This window comes from Podarcis erhardii (genome assembly GCF_964252035.2).
Source record: "Podarcis erhardii genome assembly, chromosome: 6".
NCBI lineage: Eukaryota > Metazoa > Chordata > Lepidosauria > Squamata > Lacertidae > Podarcis > Podarcis erhardii.
The window spans coordinates 71,293,161-71,312,024 of NC_138510.1; the positions used below are offsets into that span (position 1 = coordinate 71,293,161).

General features: G+C 41.4%; 1 protein-coding gene across 1 annotated transcript in view; it reads right to left on the minus strand.

Annotated features, from left to right (window-relative positions):
• Positions 1–18,864, minus strand: part of COL24A1 (collagen type XXIV alpha 1 chain) — a 168,022-nt gene that overhangs the window by 63,777 nt on the left and 85,381 nt on the right. Inside the window, exons 22-24 of the mRNA XM_081865636.1 lie at positions 18,092–18,136; positions 15,807–15,860; positions 14,092–14,136 (exon numbers count right to left, since the gene is read on the minus strand). Coding sequence (XP_081721762.1) covers positions 14,092–14,136; positions 15,807–15,860; positions 18,092–18,136 — 144 coding nt within the window. The remainder of the gene's footprint in view (positions 1–14,091; positions 14,137–15,806; positions 15,861–18,091; positions 18,137–18,864) is intronic.

Sequence of the window (18,864 nt, forward strand, 5' to 3'; positions counted from 1 at the left end):
TTCAACGAGTATCTATCATGGCAGCACAGAATCTGGCAATGGAATATGTGACTTCTGGGTTTTCGTCCTGTAGTAATAGGGAGATGTTGTGTTGTTCTGAACGCCCTGGGAATTTATATAGGATGGGCTGGATAAACCTGGCTCGAATGTCTATATAAGACTGGCAATGAAGAAGGGCATGCTCCATTGTTTCCTGCTGCCCAGATCCACATGGGCAATTTCTCTCCTTGTATGGTATCTTCCTATAACGGCCTTCCTGAATTGCTGAATAGAGGGCCTGACAAAGGGCCAAGGTGAAAGCCCTTCACTGTTTTGGTATTCGAGATTAGCTATGTATGGCATTTGGGAAGTCAAGTATCTTCTAGTTTCACTAATTAGAAATTTTGGGGACTCAAAGACCATGCTTGGGTGATCTCAGAATCATGGAAAACACATGGCTTTGTTGGTAGTGGCACTGATTTTTATTACCAGGGTGCCGATATATTGGGATATATATTTATCGGGAGCGAGTGGCACTGTGGTCTAAACCACTGAGCCTCTGGGGCTTGCAGATTGGAAGGTTGGTGGTTCAAGTCAGCACGACGGGGTGAGCTCCCGTTGCTCTGTCCCAGCTTCTGCCAACCTAGCAGTTCGAAAGCACACCAGCGCAAGTAGATAAATAGGCACTGCTGTAGCGGGAAGGCAAAGGGCATTTCCATGCGCTCTGGCTTCCACTGTGCCAGAAGTGATTTATTCATGCTGGCCACATGACCTGGAAAGCTGTCTGTGGACAAATGCCGGCTCCCTCGGCCTGAAGCGAGATGAGCACCGCACCCCATAGTCACCTTTGATTGGACTTAACCATCCAGGGGTCCTTTACCTTTCACCTTTACCTATATTGGGATAATTAGTCTATCTGAATATTATTTTTATTCCTTGTAGATTATTGAAAATAGGACCAGTATATACCTGGCCTCAAAGGCTCATCGATGGGTGGAGAAGGGGGTAATGACAGATTATCCTTGCTCACAGTCAGGGTGTGAATGTGGTGAACCAGTCAACTGCCTGCTTATCATCAATGGCACATAATGGACACTTATCTCTTCCTCCAGGTGGGCAGTTGTTGCAGACCCTCAAGCTCAGTCGCCATCCCCAGACAGTGAGAAAGGAACGCACATGGCCAGGCGGCCACAAGGGGAATTCTCATTGGCCGCCTGGGTAGCTAGCGTTGAGTTCCCACCAGCTGCTGCATTTCAAATTGGCCAGTGAATGGCTTCTTCTGGCGGGTGGTGTGTGTGTGCCTTGCAGGCTGAAAAGGCATTGGTTGCACACATGTCCTGGCAACCACCATCCTGCCTCAGCACATTTAATGCCCATTTAATAGACATCACAAAACCAATTGGGGTATATTTTCACATCCATCTTAACACGCGCAGCAAGCCTAATCTTTTTATTCATCATCTGGACTTCTAAAAAGTGCTACTCTCAGATGTTTTCCTGAGAACATTTTAATTAGAGGGTGAGGTGGTTTTTTTATTCCACAGTGGAGAAGTTGGAGATTGGTACTGCATTATGCACTCTATATTTATAAAGGCTAAAAGCCAAGTTGTTTTCCTCTGCTTGAAAAAATATTCCCAAGGCTGAATGGCATGGTCCAGCCCCCAGGGCAAGTGACAAGCTATAAATTAAACTGGGGGGGGGGGAATTAAAAAGTTCAGGAAGAAATGTATCCAGAAAAAGTCTAATTAAAAGGCAGTTGACAAAATACCCTGATGAAACCCCATCCAGGACAAGCAGAGATCCGGATCAGGTAGGTTTGAAGCTAGAAATTAGGCTTTTTAATAGAATCAAGACTGGAGCACAGACAGATCAGAGAGCCAGGAACAAAGCAGAGAAATAACAAGCACAAAAAGGCAAAACTGTAGGGTTTGAACACAAAAATATACAAGCCAGCATCTGAGTCAGAAACAATGGGCTACCTTAAGATAAAAGGGATCATTTCAGCACTCCCAAAGGCTATCACAATGTAAGCACAGGGTGGAAACCAGAAGCTACTGGATGCTGGTAAAGTCACTGGCTCCTGAAACAACTGATTTTCTGTGCAATATCATACTAAAGAAAATGCCACACCATCAATACACTAAACAGCATACAGTGGTACCTCGGATTAAGAACTTAATTCTTAACCTGAAACTGTTCTTAACCTGAGGTACCACTTTAGCTAATGGGGCCTCCCGCTGCCGCTGCGCCGCTGGAGCACGATTTCTGTTTTCATCCTGAAGCAAAGTTCTTAACCTGAGGTACTATTTCTGGGTTAGCAGAGTCTGTAACCTGAAGTGTATGTAACCTGAGGTACCACTGTACATGCAAACGAAAACGAAGGACAATCTCAAACTGAAGTGGAATGCGCTTTTAAAACAACTACAGAAAATATTGTGCTGTGGTTTCTGTTTGTCTCTCTCTAACGGCAAAGATGACTTTTTAGAAGCCTCCTTGACACATGCGTTCTTCTGGAAAATTAATCAGAGGGTAGATCCCACATCTAACACATGCTTAAGGCAGGCAAAGCTTCTGCCAGGGCATCTGCTATGTGTTAAAAAGTTGGACTACAGTAAAATAATTGGAAACATGATGTGCTTAGTTGGGGGGGGGGGACACTTGATCATGTAATAGCAACGATAATAATCCTTCAGTAGACCCTTTTAGAAAGAAGATTATAACTAGGTGGCTCCATGAATTCCCTGCACAAGCAGTTACTTATCACATATATTTATAAACACTTTACTTCTTCCTGTACCTCCAACCAGCTTTCTGATGGGATGCTCAAAACAATTACTTCATCTACATTTATCTTATCCTTTCCCCACTACTGATATGCACACTTCTCTTTTGAGAAAGCTGAAATTTGTGCTTTCCTTTCTGGCATGATATGCTTAGAAAAGTGCAATTTTCACATACGGTTGCTTCCAACAGATTAGCAATGGAAGAAAATGCCTACAGGCACAAAATACCTCAAATTCAGGGAGTTTAAGGGGTGGAGCACTAAGAATAGGAAGAGTTAGGAACTAGCAGATGGACAGCGTTGCCTCTTTGGTGGAAAGCCATACTGGTAGTTAGCTATTTCATCCCCAAATTAATAAAGCCTGTGTTTCTGTTGCATCATCTTGCTATGCTAATGTTGCATCCAAACAAGTCTTAGTGTTGCCGAGGCATTACTTTTCTGTAACTAGCTGGAAGTGGAATTAAACAAGTGAGTCCATACAGCCAGAGAGAGAACCGCCATGTTACCCCCAAAATGCCCTTCCCTGTGGCCAACATTTGTCTATAATGCTTATTTACAATCACAGCTTGTTGGGCAAAGATCCTTCACAAAGTCAATTAATACTTTCCAGATTCAGCTTTTTCCTTCCTTATTTATGTTTATTACAGCTGGGGATTACTAATCATCAGCCTGCTAATGGCACCATTGTTGGTTTCTGCTCCTGCAAGGGTGGGGAGCTTTAATTTTTATGTCAATGTTTCACTGTATAAAAAAGAAAAATATATATATGAGAAGGTAAACCCTTCCATTACCCCGCAGCATGAAAAGAAAGCAATGATGGGGCTATCAGGGCTAAACAGCCCTGTTTAGGGAAGTTTTTAAGGACTGACGTTTTTATAATGTTTTTAGATATGTTGTAAGCCGCTCAGAGTGGCTGGGGAAACCCAGCCAGATGAGTGGGATATAAATAACAAAATTATTATATATCAAGTAAAGCTATTAATCACTAATCCCCCAACTAAGATGTATCGCTATTCTCCTTGTTGTAAAGGCGGCATACAATTATGGCGAAACATTATCAACAGGAAACAATTAAATGGATGGGATCTGCAAGTAAGAAACTTTAATTAAACACACAGGGGCCACGAAAAGCCTTGATAGTACTTTGCCTGTCCACACTGGACAGTGTTTGATTGCCAAAATGTGGGGAGGGGTGGGGATCATCACACATCAGGCCTGGAGGGGGGAAGAGGACAACACACGAAACACCAGACTGCAACAATTTGACATTACATGGATCCTCTGCAAAAAATTAAGTGAACAGATGGTAATTCCAGAGAAAACGACTAGCATGGAATTAAGGACATATGTAACAGAACCCTGATAACTTTCTTTTCTTTTCTTTTCTTTTCTTTTCTTTTCTTTTCTTTTCTTTTCTTTTCTTTTCTTTTCTTTTCTTTTTTGGTAAAAGAAAAAGAAACACAGATTTCCTTGAGGCAGCGGAGTTATAAAAGTATTTCAGACAGCTTGTTCTGTATACTGAAGTACAAGACGTAATTTTCCTATAAAAGGAGATCTATCAAATTTGAAGAATTGCAACACACAACTATTCTGGAGAGACTAGTGCATTTCATCATTCCAGATGGAATCAATGAATCAGGAACAACTGTTCATTTATGGGAACTCTAATTTGTTGTTGTTGTTGAAACTGATGTTTCACAGGTGATTTGTAGTATGTACCGTGATTTTCCTATGTGGATAAAAAAACTCACAGTACTACAGTACAGTACTATTTGGATATAATTTGAGTCTCCTTATCTGTTGTCCAGCCTATTGTTTTCAAAAGAAGAGCTGAAGTCTTTTGTAATCACTACCTATGAAACTACTAGTGAGGCCTGTAACAAAATACTGCAGTATATATTTCCTCCTATTCAGAGTTCAAGTCACCCATTCTGTCCAAGAAGGGCATTCCAATCATCCCATACTGTTGCCCCATTCCGTTTTTCCTTTTCCAACACCCCATAGTACATTTCATGGCTACTGGTCATTCTCAGTCCTCATTGGGCTGCTTTAAATTTAAATACACAAGAATGAACATGCATGTGAGTGCCCACCCCAACAAACCCCATTAAGGTAGCAGTCATATACAGAATTTCTAGAGAGTAAGCAAACTACAGGCCGTACTTCTGTGTAAAGTAGCTATTTGCCACAAGCATTTAATCTTAAGACAGTAGAGTTTTCCAGACCTAACAAAACCAGGATGGAACATAGTTCATTTGGCACTGAGTTATAACCAAACCCAATACTCAATTCACAGAGTAAGAGCTGCTTCACTCCATCAGACTAGCAAACCGGAATTTTTGTGTGTGGTCTTTGGGTTGATGCCTCACCTTCATACTTCAAACTCAATTTCCTGCCACTTAGCTGAAGTACTAAGAATGTTATGGCAGGAGCACCAGGATCCACAGAAACTCACTCACGTTGGGAATATGATTATAAAGGTGTGTTTTCCTTCTAAAAGTTCCCAAAGAATTGAGTCTGGTTGATGTTTCTGTTAACATTTCTGACTTGTGAAATCTTAACCGGGTAGCAAGTCAAAGGTTCGTGAGTCAGGGTAAAAACCTGTGTCGTTAACCCACCGCTGGGTTAAGTACATTTTGCAAGATGAACCACGTGGCGTCCACATTTCAAATGTGCATTTGAAATTATATAGGATTAGCCAAGGATTCTCAAGCAGGGATTCTCATTTCGTTCCAGAGCCAACCTAAGCAAATGAAAAGATGGTTCAAGTCTCCCCAAACGCAAACAACTAAGATTTTTTTTGGGGGGGGAGAGAGTGGGGGTTACTGGATTATTTTGTTCTTGTTTGGTAGTAGCAATAGTTGAGAGCTGGGAGGAGGAAGGAAAAAAGAACTTCTATGTCTCCTTTTCTGCTGTTGCTGCCACAATCCCTAGAAACAGCTACAGGAAGGGAAAAGAAGGAAAGGGTGCTTTGGGGGCTGGCAGGGAGAAGAAAAGGGTTTGTGGAAGCAATGCACCCATCTCTAATCCAGGTATTGCCCTGATCCAAATAAGGCTGTGAGTTGCTCAGGGGAGTTCATAAAAGCTTGCAAGGAAGTGTTTTAGGAGCTCTGAAAGGCACTCCAAGTGAGGAGTCGTTGAATTTCTGGAACAACCATAAGAATTAACACATGGCACTTAATACATAGAAATTATATAGTTCTCTAGGCTTAATTCCCTCAGTGTCATTTCCTCCAGTTTCTCCTGCCACCTTCAGTATTGAAATAAATCATCACAGACTACCACTTACTTTTCAGGCACAGATCAAAGTGCTGAGTTTTACCTATAAATCTTAAATGGTCTGGGCTTAGGGCACCTGAAGGACTGCTTGTTCTCATTCAAACTTGCCCAGTTCTTTGTTGGTGTTCTGAGGTGAGGTGATGGTGATGGTGAAGCCAAGGCCTACTTAGTTGTTCCAAGTCTGAGGAACGCCTTTCTCTTGTCCGCATCATTAGCACGCTCTTTGATGGCATTTAAAGGTCAGCTAAAAATGCAGTTGTTTTTCCAGCCATTTAATGAGATTAAAAATTTTTAAAAAATGCCTTCTGTTTTAAATTGGATTTGCTCCTGCTGCTTTAATTGCAAATTTAATTTGTTGAGGCCTGTTTCTGATGTAATGTCGTTTGGACGGAACACTGAAATATGACAAATGGACAGGATCAAGCTTTAGGTCAAGCAATCACCCCATTTCTCTGGCAGACGTCACCAGCATTCGCTTCTGGGTTTAACCTGTTTCTTTGAACAAATCAAGATACACTGTGGTCTGTGATCCTGGCTAGTTTGAATAAACTATAGTTTAAACTAACCACAGATCCCGGTTCAGACATAACAAACTGTGGTTAGTTTAAACCAGGAAACAGATGCTTCCTGTCTCCTCCTCCAGATGATGCAAATAGACGGGTATGTGCTCAACCACAAGGCCACACATTTGAACTGCACCTATGTGTTTTGTTACAATTCTTTTTTCCTGTTGTGAGTTACCTTGGAAAGCATGGCTCAGAGACTTATGACCCTTGTGATGCGACAAACTCAGCAACACAGATGTTAATTTTGAAAACTGGCTGAGATAGTTACATCTTGTGCTAATGAAACATTAGCAGTCCAGTTCTTGCAGATTTATTGTCTTGTCTTCTATTTTTTGGCTCCTTATCTCCAAACCTGAGGCATTTTTACAAAGTTCGAAGAATTTGTTCTACTCAGCATTTTCAAGTCCTCAATCATTTAAGGCAATTTCAATTTTCCCTTTAATTTTGGGCATAGGCAATTATGATTTTCTCTCCTAGATAAATTAGGTATCCTCAAGGCCTAAAACAAGTTTAGCAACGAGGCAGTTAAGTGCAAAGCTTCCAAGCAGGCAGGTCTATACAAAAAATACTGGCTATGCTTTTTCTTAAATGTGAGCCTGTAATAGCTCAACCAGGCATATCATTTCTAGCAGAACTCCCATACATTGTTTTAGTTACCCTCTGTGTGTTTGTTGCTAGAACAGAATACATATACTTGTAATGAATACCTGTCTACCAACAGACATATGTATTTAAATACAGGTTTGCAGGCATTTGATTGGTGGTATCCCATACTATAACACTGGACCACATGCTTTGAATGCAAAAGATCCCAGGGTTGATCCTGGGTTTTATCTCCAGTTTAAAGAACTCACTGGGTTAGCAAGGGCCACTGCTTCAGGCTTGAAAGAGCAAATCAGAACAGGCAGTACTGGGCTGGATAGACCAATAGGAAGCTTCATATGCTCACATGACATTCTTATTTGCCCTTCTGGCAACAGCTCAACATTCTGGCACTGTTTATGGTCCTTTGGTCTGCTGCTGACATTTTCTATCTTGGTCTGACTGTCTACAGACTGAATTTTATATTGGGCTTCTCTACGAGGAACCCACATCCATATAAATCAAATATTCAGAGGGTGTTTCCTCCGCCCCTTGGCAACGAGTTATGTTTCCAAGTAATAATGGCAGCCAAGAAACATAATGCTTTTGTAGGTCACATTAGTTAGATGACATTGAAAGAATGTCATCTTTCAATCATCTTTTTCAAATGTCTAAAGCCATTCATGCAGTGGATTATGCTCAGCGATGGACAAGACAGGTTACATGCGTCTGTGCGTAATACAATGTGGTTTCAAAGTTCTGCCAGCTAGTAATTTAAAAATCTGAAACTCAACTGTGCATGCCAGCACAGTTGAGACTTTTCTCCCTCTAATCCAGGGGCAATTTTCTCAGTAGCTGAAGCCAATGTTTTTCTTGGCATCGCTTTCCAAAAAAACACACACAAAAAAACCAACCCAAAAAACACTTTGTCTCATCAGCATTGTAAATCTGCTCTGGCTGAACTCCTTTAGTTCTCATTAAATTAATCAAATGCTGTCTAAAGGGATCTGCTGATTCTGTAAGAGGTGGCTAATCTTACCAGCCAGGGAAAGCTGCAGAATTCCACTTCAGGTTTTAAATTCTATTCTGTCAAAGTCATGGATCTAATAAGGATCTTAAACAAATTAGCTTCCCCTTATATAAAAAAGCCTGTCGGATTCCAAGGCTCACAACAACAATGAAGGGAGGGGGGAACCAAGATAATGGCTTGCTTTGAAGTGTCTGCAGACTCATTGTAAGCAATAACTGTGGCAAACACAACTTACATGGGTAGCCTTCAAACAGGAAAGAACTATGGCCAGCTGTGCCTGTTAAAATCCCATTATAGCAAGGCATTCCCATTATTCCTGTAGAATTTTCCGCAACTTTTCTCTGCTGCTTCAAAGGTGTCATGATTTTCAGCACATCAGATACCCATTTTATAAAGCTTCCTTGATGCTCTTTCACTCTGGAAAAACCAGAGAGAGGTAACTGTGCACACATTTAATGCTAGTCCTTTAGGAATAATAATAATAATAGTAGTAATAATAATAATAAGTAGTAGTAGTAGTAGTAGTAGTTATTTATACCCCGCCCATCTGGCTGGGTTTCCCTAGTAACCAACATCTATTTTGTATGTGCTACGGTGATTTTATTTCCTTGTTGGCTATTGTTCTCTCTCTTGTTGAGTTTTAAGATGTTAAATTTGGTTAGCTTGTTTCCATTGTTTCTGTGTGGATTTTCTGTATTCATTGACATTATAATTATTTCTAATTGTTCTTAATGTGTGTATTGTTTTTGTTCATTATTATTCATTTGGTATGTTGTAAGCCACCATTGTGGAAATGTGGAGTATAAATAAACTAATTTTTGCCAAGGGCACATGGAGATCCTGCATAACAAAGAATTGTACAAGTAACGGGGGGGGGGGGGAACCCCAGACATTAGAGCTAGCAATCTAATCATTCTCCCCACCTGTAATGAGGACATTGTTGGACAGCTTTAGAGCATATTGTCTAGATTGCTTCAGGAATTTTTATTACCATATATGTGTGTTTCTACACATCCCTGCTAGCCCTGTTTAGGGAAGTTTTTAATGACTGGTGCTTTAATGTATTTTTAACCTTCTGTTGGAAGCTGCCCAGAGTGGCTGGGGAAATCCAGCCAGATGGGTGGGGTAGAAATAATATATTATTATTATTATTATTATTATTATTATTATTATTATTATTATTCCTAAGTAGAGTACCACCAGCAGCGGTATTTTCTGCATAAAGAGGAGGGCAGTTTGGAACTCTGTGTTTCCAACAATACATGAATGTAGGATAAAAAATGTTCAGAGTGTGGGAAAATTATGACCTAATAATCTTCAATTATCAATGGGACTGTAGATACCATCCACATTCATGCATGCATCACTTATAAAAGCCAAAAAAGTATTTCAAAATCCATATATACTATTTCAGTCTACCGTTGGTCTAGAAGCTGCACCTGGTACAGAATTTGGCCAGGAGGGCTGTAAACAGAATGAGGAGGCTCAGTTGTTCAGGTCCATGGATTCGTCAAGTTTATGCACTTATGATAATACTGAACCAAAGCCAAAAAGTTCTTTCCATTACTATTCTATGTTATCATCTACCTCAAAAAATATTTCTTAAATTCAGTAATTGCAACATTTGGTCCAAATTTACAATTAAGTGCTATGTACACCATAGTCCACTACTCCTACTTTTGTTTTTTAAAAGCATTTTTCTTTTTGGCTACTGCACCATATAGGCCAAATGTGCTGTTTATTTATTTGATCATTTCTAATGAAGTAAAGTTGCAAGATGAGTTTTTACAATAAATATATGTCTGGTTATATATTTGATTGTGTAAATGCAGCTTTGCTTCATGAAAAGAAACCAAACAAACAATACATTTGACATACATTGTATACAATATCGTTAATATTTTTAGAGGGAATTAAGGCCGCTTCTGTACATAATACTTATGTGCAAGTAGGGCCAAAGGTTACAGAAATATATCTGTGGTTTGGAAGCAAATAACCAGGGATTCTATTTTAAAGTGAGTTATCCCTCTCTCTTTGTATTTCATCCTTCGGACCACTGTTCCAATATTCTGTTTTAGTGTCTATAGGTTCCTAAGGGGATGACTACTGAGAGCACAAACATTTAAGACTCAGCTAAACAATTCATTTAGTTCTACTTTCACATTCAATTCTGTTGAAAAATTCTCAAATGTTAGCAAGATTAATCTTGTCATCAGCACCTGGGAGACAGCTGTCAATCAGTTCATGTACATGAATCACATATGCCTCAGCTGTCCTGATTCCATTTTTTATTGCGAGAGAGTGGCAGCCATTTTGGGCGCTGTGCTCTTGCACAATTTCTGGCCACAATCCCCCAGCACTTTTTCAGGGCCGTGATCTCACATGGTGCCCCAAAACAAATGCTTTTGGCCACTGTGCCCCCCAAGTGCTTTTGGAGGGCCACAATCTTGCATGGGTCATGTGACTCACATGGAAGACGGGGTCCTAGATTGTCCCTGAGTCATATATGGAATCACAGTTTAAGAATCTTGTGAACAACCACCACAGAATTATTTTTAAAGCTCCAGGAAACTGCAGTCACCGACATAGACTACACAACATAGCTCAAGGAAACGCCGAAATGCCACAAACTGAGTGAGATGCAACACAGAGACAGATGGTTTTTTTTAAAAAAGCTCAGTAGTTCCACTAGGCCGAGAGACAACATTGGGATTACCTATACAAAATATCCGTAAAATTTAATTACAGTGGATTCAATAAAAAGGCTCAGACCAGATGCTAAACTTTAACCCTGCTTTGCTTTATATTGCAAGGCATACAGTTTCTTACAAAAGAATACCAATGAATCCATGAACATTTCTCCCTAATTCTTTCCAGATAGTATGCCACACTGGTATTTTGGATTGGACCTCCCCTGTTCATATTGGTTAATGTCTACCTCAGATTCTTGATTTGTAAAATGAAGGGCAAAAATATTTACCTATGTCTTTACAAGAAGCAGGGATAAATGTCTGCCAATATTTTGAAGAATGAAATGATAAAGTAAGTGTGTGTGTAACCACTATTCCAAAATTTATTTCACTTGTGGTGATATTCTCCAACATCTGTTTCAAAGTATTGCAAGGCATGCCATCTTAAATACTTTTCTCCATATTTTATTAGCTCCAATGCAAAATTTGTGCCCCAGCAGATGCACATGTTTAGTAGTGTCTTGTGTTAATATTTTTGGAGTTTATAACTAGATCTCCTCTTTACTGCATATGAAAAATAGGCATTACCCTAAAAATTATTTAGGTAAAAACATAAGCACCAACATATAGCATCTACAATCAGCATACCCTCCCAGTCTTAAATTAATCAAGACTTTCTTTCTTTCTTTCTTTCTTTCTTTCTTTCTTTCTTTCTTTCTTTCTTTCTTTTGTATTCTTTTTGTGTCCCCAGAGAAATACAAGCTCCTTCCTCTCAGTGGAGCAGAGGCACATTATACATAGTCAGTACTAATTATTCTGTTTTGTGTTCCTTCCAGGGAATATGCGGCGCAGTGGTGCAAAGATCCGCCCGGCGCCCCCCCCCGCCGGTTACCCAGTCCCAGGCATGCAGGAGGGCGGAGCCAGCCGGCTGCCTCAGCGTCTCACTGGCTTGGTCGCCCCTGAACTAGCAGTGCAGCCGCCCGCAGCAGAAGAGCCTGTTGCGGCTCTCCAACCGATGGGCAGGCTCTTCCCCGGACTCAACTCTCAGCCTGGTGTCCCTGAGAGCCCGGCGCCCGAGTGCCCCGCACCCCTACTGCCTATGGGTAAGACGGCCCTGGTTCCTTTCAAACTTCTGCCCTTGGCTGAAACAGGAAGAATCTGAAGTAAGAAACCGTTACGGGGACCTGAGGGCCCTTAGTAGGAGTTGTTGGGAACAAGAAAACTTACATTGTTTATGGACACCATAAAGGTGAACTTAAGCAAGTCTACAATGAAGTTAGGTTTGTAGGTCAACTATTGAAAGAAAGTGCTCCTACAGATTCTGTGAAAAGATGTCAAGGAGGTTCTAATACCAACAGTGAGACCTTTGCACCATTTTATACAAACCAAATTAATGTGATATTGCATGCATCTTTGCATGTAAAATGCAGGTTTTTAAAAACGCAAATAGCAGCTCCTGAGAGGGGCTGATAATTACTGAGACTGCAGCAGATTGGGAGCAGGAGTTTAATACTTCTTAAGAAAACAGAAGAAAGTTGCTCTTCACAAGCTGCTATTTGCATTGCAATCAAAGCAACCAACGTAAGTGAATGCTTATCTCAGTGTTTCCCAACCGGTGTTCCGCGGCACACTAGCGAGACGTTGCCTGGTGTGCCGTGGGAGGGAGGCGGGCGAGTCGGGCGAGTCGGGCGGCGAGAGGCGGGGCGGCGGCGGCGAGCACACGCGGGGCGGCGAGCTCCCTCCCTCCCTCGCTTCGGCCGGCCAGCCCCGTGCTCCGCGCTGGTGTTGGCCAGCCTTGCGCACCCGGGGGATCTCCCCCCCCCCCCGTGAGCGCAAGGCTTGCGGGCAGAAGCCGGCAGCACGGAGCACGGGGCGCCCTTCGGAGGCCATTCCGTGCTCCGCGCTGGTGTTGGCAAGTCTTGCGCACCGGGGGATCTCCCCCCGGGAGCGCAAGGCTTGCGGGCGGCAGCTGGCAGCGCGGAGCACGGGGGGGGGCCCCCTTCGGAGGATGCCCCGTGCTCCGCGCTGGTGTTGGCCAGCCTTGCGCACCCGGGGGATCTCCCCCCGAGAGCGCAAGGCTTGCGGGCGGCAGCTGGCAGCGCGGAGCACGGGGCGCCCTTCGGAGGACGCCCCGTGCTCTGCGCTCGTGTTGGCAAGCCTTGCGCACCCGGGGGGCGCGTGGGGCGCCCTGAAACAGAGGGTTCCCCATGCTGCGGACTGTAGCCTGCCGCCCGACGCGCGGGGCGCCCTGAAGCAGAGCGCCCCTCGCGCCAGGCAGACATGGGCCAGCCCCACAAGCTCGGGGGACAGCGGGGAGGCGCAGCACCGCCATCCCACTGTTCCCCGACCTGGTTTTGGGGGGGAAATAAAGGAATTTTTTTTTCCTTTATTCCCCCCCCCCCAAAAAAAAAGTAGGTGCGTCCTATGGGACGGAGCGTCCTATGGGACGAAAAATACGGTACTTACTATTTCATAATAAAGTAATTATAAAATACTTTCTTTGTGTTTATTTGATGCCTATTAAAGAGAGTTACTTTATATATAGTCAATATAGGCACAGAGTTAATTTTTTAAACATTTTCTAATGGTGGAGTGCCTCGAGATTTTTTTCATGAAACAAGTGTGCCTTTGCCCAAAAAAGGTTGGGAAACACTGGCTTATCTGATAGGCTATATGCAAATCTATTTGGGAAAGTTAATTAGATATTCTATGCTAAAATCTAGACACAAGTTAATTCCTTTTTTCGTCTTCATTTGGAACCCAGCCTGCTCAAACTCTGGAGCAGCCCAAAGATAAATGAGCATCTCAACAGAAGCAGCTGTGTTGAAGGTTGAATTTATTATTTAGAAGATATCTGAAGGCAGCCCTGTATCAGGAAGTTTTTAATGTTTGATGTTTTATTACATTATTATATAGGCTGTAAGCTGCCCAGAGTGGCTGGGGAAATCCAGTATAAATAATAAAATTATTAATATTAATCTGTGGATAAAGTTTAATTTTTTGCTGAGGGTGGAACAATATACTTGGCGTTGGGATGCCACTGAAAACTGCAGACCCATGCCAAGTTCTTCCCCTGCCCCCAGCACCACTATTTACCGTAAGTTGTAAGTTTCCCCATTCCAAATCACTGGCTATCATTACAAAATATACCATACTGTGAATAAAGCATAAATTTAACCTTACTGTTTCACCAGTTTTCCCAATAATTCCTTGATCTCCTGTTTCTCCCTGTGAATTTAAAAATTGATTTAGTAATTTAGCACACAATTTCAGTTTAACAGAGAGGAAGTTTTCAATCCTTACTTACCTCTAACAGCTTAGTGCATTTCCTCTCCCTAAGGCAGTTAATCAATGCACAGAATATTATTTTTTTGCCTTTTCAGTACTACTCATCTTTATAAGTTTGCCATGCTAAAATAAATTGGCTATATTTTGCATTTTGTAGTAATGTTACTTGGCCAGAGCCCCCTTTTAAAAGCACAATATATTCATTGATTATTTGTCGGATGAGGCTGATTAGTTCAGGAAGAAGTAATGCATACACGTTACTCAAAAACTGATGCAATTGTGCACTTTTCACTCCATCTTCCATGGCCCACAGGTGAACGAACGCACACTGCACCACACCAGATGCTACTCACAAACAGGCCTATGTGCACCTTCAATATACCTATTCCAGGTAAAACTGTAAGGTCATTTGTGGGGAAGCTTTCAGAGACATTCAGAGGCTTCAGCTGGTGCAAAATGACTTGCCTCCTGAAGGAGTGGGTCATAAGGAGCAGACTGCACCATCGTTCCCAACCTGACTCCCAACTACATTCCAGATTCAAGCAGGGGTAATTTTGATGACCCATAAACCACTAAAAAACCAAACGTATTAGGCAGATTTCCCCCTACCTATGTTCCACCATGTCTAGGGACACCTTAAAAAAAAAAAAGTACACCATCAATGTACCAGGTCTGATCTACAATGGCATCTCTTTTGGGCATCGATATGTTCTTCTCCTAGACACCTGCCACAGCCCAAGCCTGAATATTTTTGAGAAACGGTGTAAGTTTTTTTTACTCAAAGTGGTCTAGATAGTGGTTTGCTGGTCTGGATAGGGTAGAATAATTGGCAAATGGTTGCCTGCCTTGAAGTCCTGGGTTGGGGACAGCCAAAGCAATACAAGCAATCCTCTGCCTTAAACATTTCATCATATTAACCCTCAACCCAAAGCTTCCTGGGCTGGGCTAGAGTGACGCAAAAGGACATCTGTGGGCAGGATTCCTGCATTGCCATGGGTGATGACCCTTGGGGTCCCTTCCAACTCAACAATTCTACAATTATATTATTTGTTCCTGCTGACTATGGTCTCTTAATTATGGGATTCTTCACCATTTGGACTCTCTTTATAAGAGTGGACACTGCTGTGTGCTTTATGGGCAGGGAAGGGGTGGCCAACATGTGCACAATGTCCTACACACTTGGAGATTATGGCTTGGAGCCACAGAAGGGAAATTTCCTATCAACTTCTCCCTCAGGTGCCCATAACATCCCAAAAAGCCTCTCAGGTGGATCAAGGGGCATACTGAAAATGTTGGTGGAGATAGGAAATGCTGGTGGAGAGGAGAAGGTGGGGATCTTCTGCTCATCCTTGGGTATGTTGGGGTGAAGTTGAATCAGAGAGAGTGGGGAGAGAGAGAAGGAATTTTTGGTTGATTTATCCTTGTTCTGAATGCTTTTGTAAGTCGCTTTGAGTTTCATTTTTTTGAAAAAAGGAACAATAAATTAAAATAAAAATTGATATATTTTTTTACTAGCTTTCAGTTTTCATATGTGAACCTAGTATTAGCTATACAATAAATACGTTATATATATATTTACAACAGTAAATTCAGAAAAAAGTCAACCCTACCTTCAGGCCTTCTGGTCCCGGTTCACCTGCATAACCTTTTCGACCAGGCTTTCCCTGCATTCAAATAAAGAAAAACCTCTGCTTTTGAATGGCTTTGGACTCATGAAATGTATCAGAGTTGTATCATGCCTGACACAAAATACCTGTCCATGCTTCAATAGACTGAGCTGAGTTGCGCTGACACAGTAAAAGCAATGCTTAGCTAAACTTTGCCACTGTTGATTAGCTAGAATTGAAAATTGAACATATAGAGGCTCTTGTATTTATATGAACAAAAGAAGCTTAAACTAACACAGAATATGCTGTATTACACACAGTAACAACCTGGGCAATTTGCTGTGTGCCAGGTTTGAGAACAGAACAAATAATGTGCAGAAGGACCTCAAATATTACTTTTACAAAAAGGTCGTATGAGCAGAGGATTTTAATGGATTAAAAAATTAACAAACATAATAAAAACTTGAATTTATTCCTTTAAATTATTCCTTAAAATTCATCGAATTATTTCTGAAAATCATACTGAATTCTGGGATGTTCTGACAGTGAAAGACAAGAAATGGAATATGGGAAATTTGTTGCCATCAAAGGTGCACAGACAAATTTTAAGAGAATGAATTTCCAGCAATTGCACCATTACTATCAACTCATTAGATAACCGAGGAGCATGTTTAGCATCCTCATCATCAAGCAAGGTTCCAAAAATATTATAAAAGTGTCTTCTTGTCAACCTCTAGAAGAACATCTAATCAGCAGATGCAAAAAGTGTTATGAGATTCTGGCAAGTTGTATGTGCAGAAGAGATTAAACTGGGGATATATTCCTTTATATTATTGGTGAAAGCATTTGCTAGGGCCTCTTCTTTTTTTTAACTCCACATCTATCCTGGATCTTCAGAGGAAAAAGCAAACAAGCACTGTATTTTGAATATAAAACTTGTTTAATTAATTAAGTTTATATACATTTCGGTAGAGAATATATTTTCAAAAAATAATAAAAAGCAAATAAATAAAAACAGATGAATCAAGACAGAGTGATATCATTCAGCTTTCATAAACCTTGCCATTTTGCATATTGTTTTCCATCTGGTGCCTTGTCAGAGCCAAACCAGAAGTGACACCATTCATGCAGTTAACAACTATGCAATGAGTTGTTTAAAGGTAAATAGAAATTTGATGTGTGTCGGCCTGGACCACAGAGAGGTGAAAAGGAATAAAGCCCTACCCATGTCCACAGATCTAAACCTGACCTACCAATTGATAAGTTATGTGAACACTGTCCTGTCAACTTTGGCCCTCAGATAAGAGGCAGGAAGGCGAAGAGCAGAAAACATGAACTACTGCTGCTTGCAATAATACCATTCCCATTTCAATGCAACTTTCATATCCAGATGCAGTACACCTTTGATGACCAGATGGTGGCAACAAACATCAAGTGATGGCTGCTTCCATTATCCCCAACTTCTCTGAGCTTCTCTGAGGGTCAAACTACATGTCATGCTGGATGTGTTGGGATCAAAACGCACAGAGAAGGTATGATTATCCCTTCTTCCCAACTACAACCTCCTAAAATTGCCTCTCCAAAGTGGTGATGAATCTTTATAAAAAAGAAGAAAGGGAAGTAACCTTTGATGCCAATAAGAGCTTCTCTTCTCTTTCTTCTCTTTTTTCTTTTCTTTTCCTCTTCTCTAGGCCTCTTGGCGTGATATTGTTTTAAAAGCTTTTTCATGTTTTACTGTTTGCCTGTTGTTGAACGGCACCCTGATGTTTCATGAGATGGAAGTATATAAATAAAACAGGGTGTGTGAAGGGGTGGTTTTCAGAAGGATCACAGCTGAGCAGCAAAGGGATAACCCTCCCCTCCCTGCACACTGCAATCCAGTAACAATGGGGGACATGGCTGTAACTAATCTAAGAAAGACAAAGAGACAGCTGCATGTGGTGCAGTAAGTGCATCATGCAGTTTGACCCTGAGGCACCTGGAAGGTCACTGATGGAAGCAGAAAACTGGACAACACGGACTACGTTTCCATCCCAGCTTTCATCTGAAGGGACATCAAGAGAGAGTTTCATGCCCAAGACTACCTAGCAAGCATCACAACCAAGTAGGATCTGAAGAAGGGTTTCCTATGACCGATTGATTCACTTAGCCGCAGGGTGACCTCTCTAAAAAGTCAGTGACAGAAATACAAACCCAACTCATGTCCACTAGTCCACAATGGCAAACGGTTGGAGAATTTCACTTTCAACAGGTCTTCTACTGCAGTTCTAAAATATGAAGTTACTTACCCTTGGTCCAGCTCCCCCAATAGGTCCAGCAGGTCCTTCTTCTCCCTGAAATAAAAACAGGTTAGCCATTCTTCTCCATTCTTGAATGCTGTGTTTATTTTAAGCACATGGTGTACTATTCTCTTAAACACCCAAATGGGTCTGTGTGCAGTTAAACATGAAAGAGTTAAAAATAATAATTAATAACCAGCAGTCAGAGATCTAGAAACAGAATAGATGGAAGCCTGTGGCCTTCCAATTGTTGTTGGACTACAACTCCCATCAGCCCCAGCCAGTGTGGCCAATTGTTGGGGTTGATGGAAGCTGTAGTCAAACAACCTTTAGAAGGCAACAGGTTCTCCATCTCTATCTCACCCACCATCTAGAATTCACATGCCAAGTATTTGATTGGCTGTATTTACTGGAATTCCCAAGGTAAACAGATATTCATTAAACCCTATGTTGATGCTACTTATACCTATGTTTCTGATGGTCACAATGTTAAGATATCTCCACCGTCTCCAAAGCAAGTGAAATATCTTTTAATGTTAATACCTCTTAAAACTAACCTTACAAAGAAAAAAAAATGTATGCACTCAACAACTTCATTCAATTTATTTAGGCATCCAGATCATTCTTCTTCAGAATGTGAAACTTAATTCTTCAGTATATCTGCAAGCTGCCAGATTCAGCTCATTTAAACAGTGCATAGGAATCAAAAGAAATAAATAGCACAGCGATGTGTAACAATTTCTATTCAGCACCTGCCAAAACAGAAGGTCAATATCTTTGCA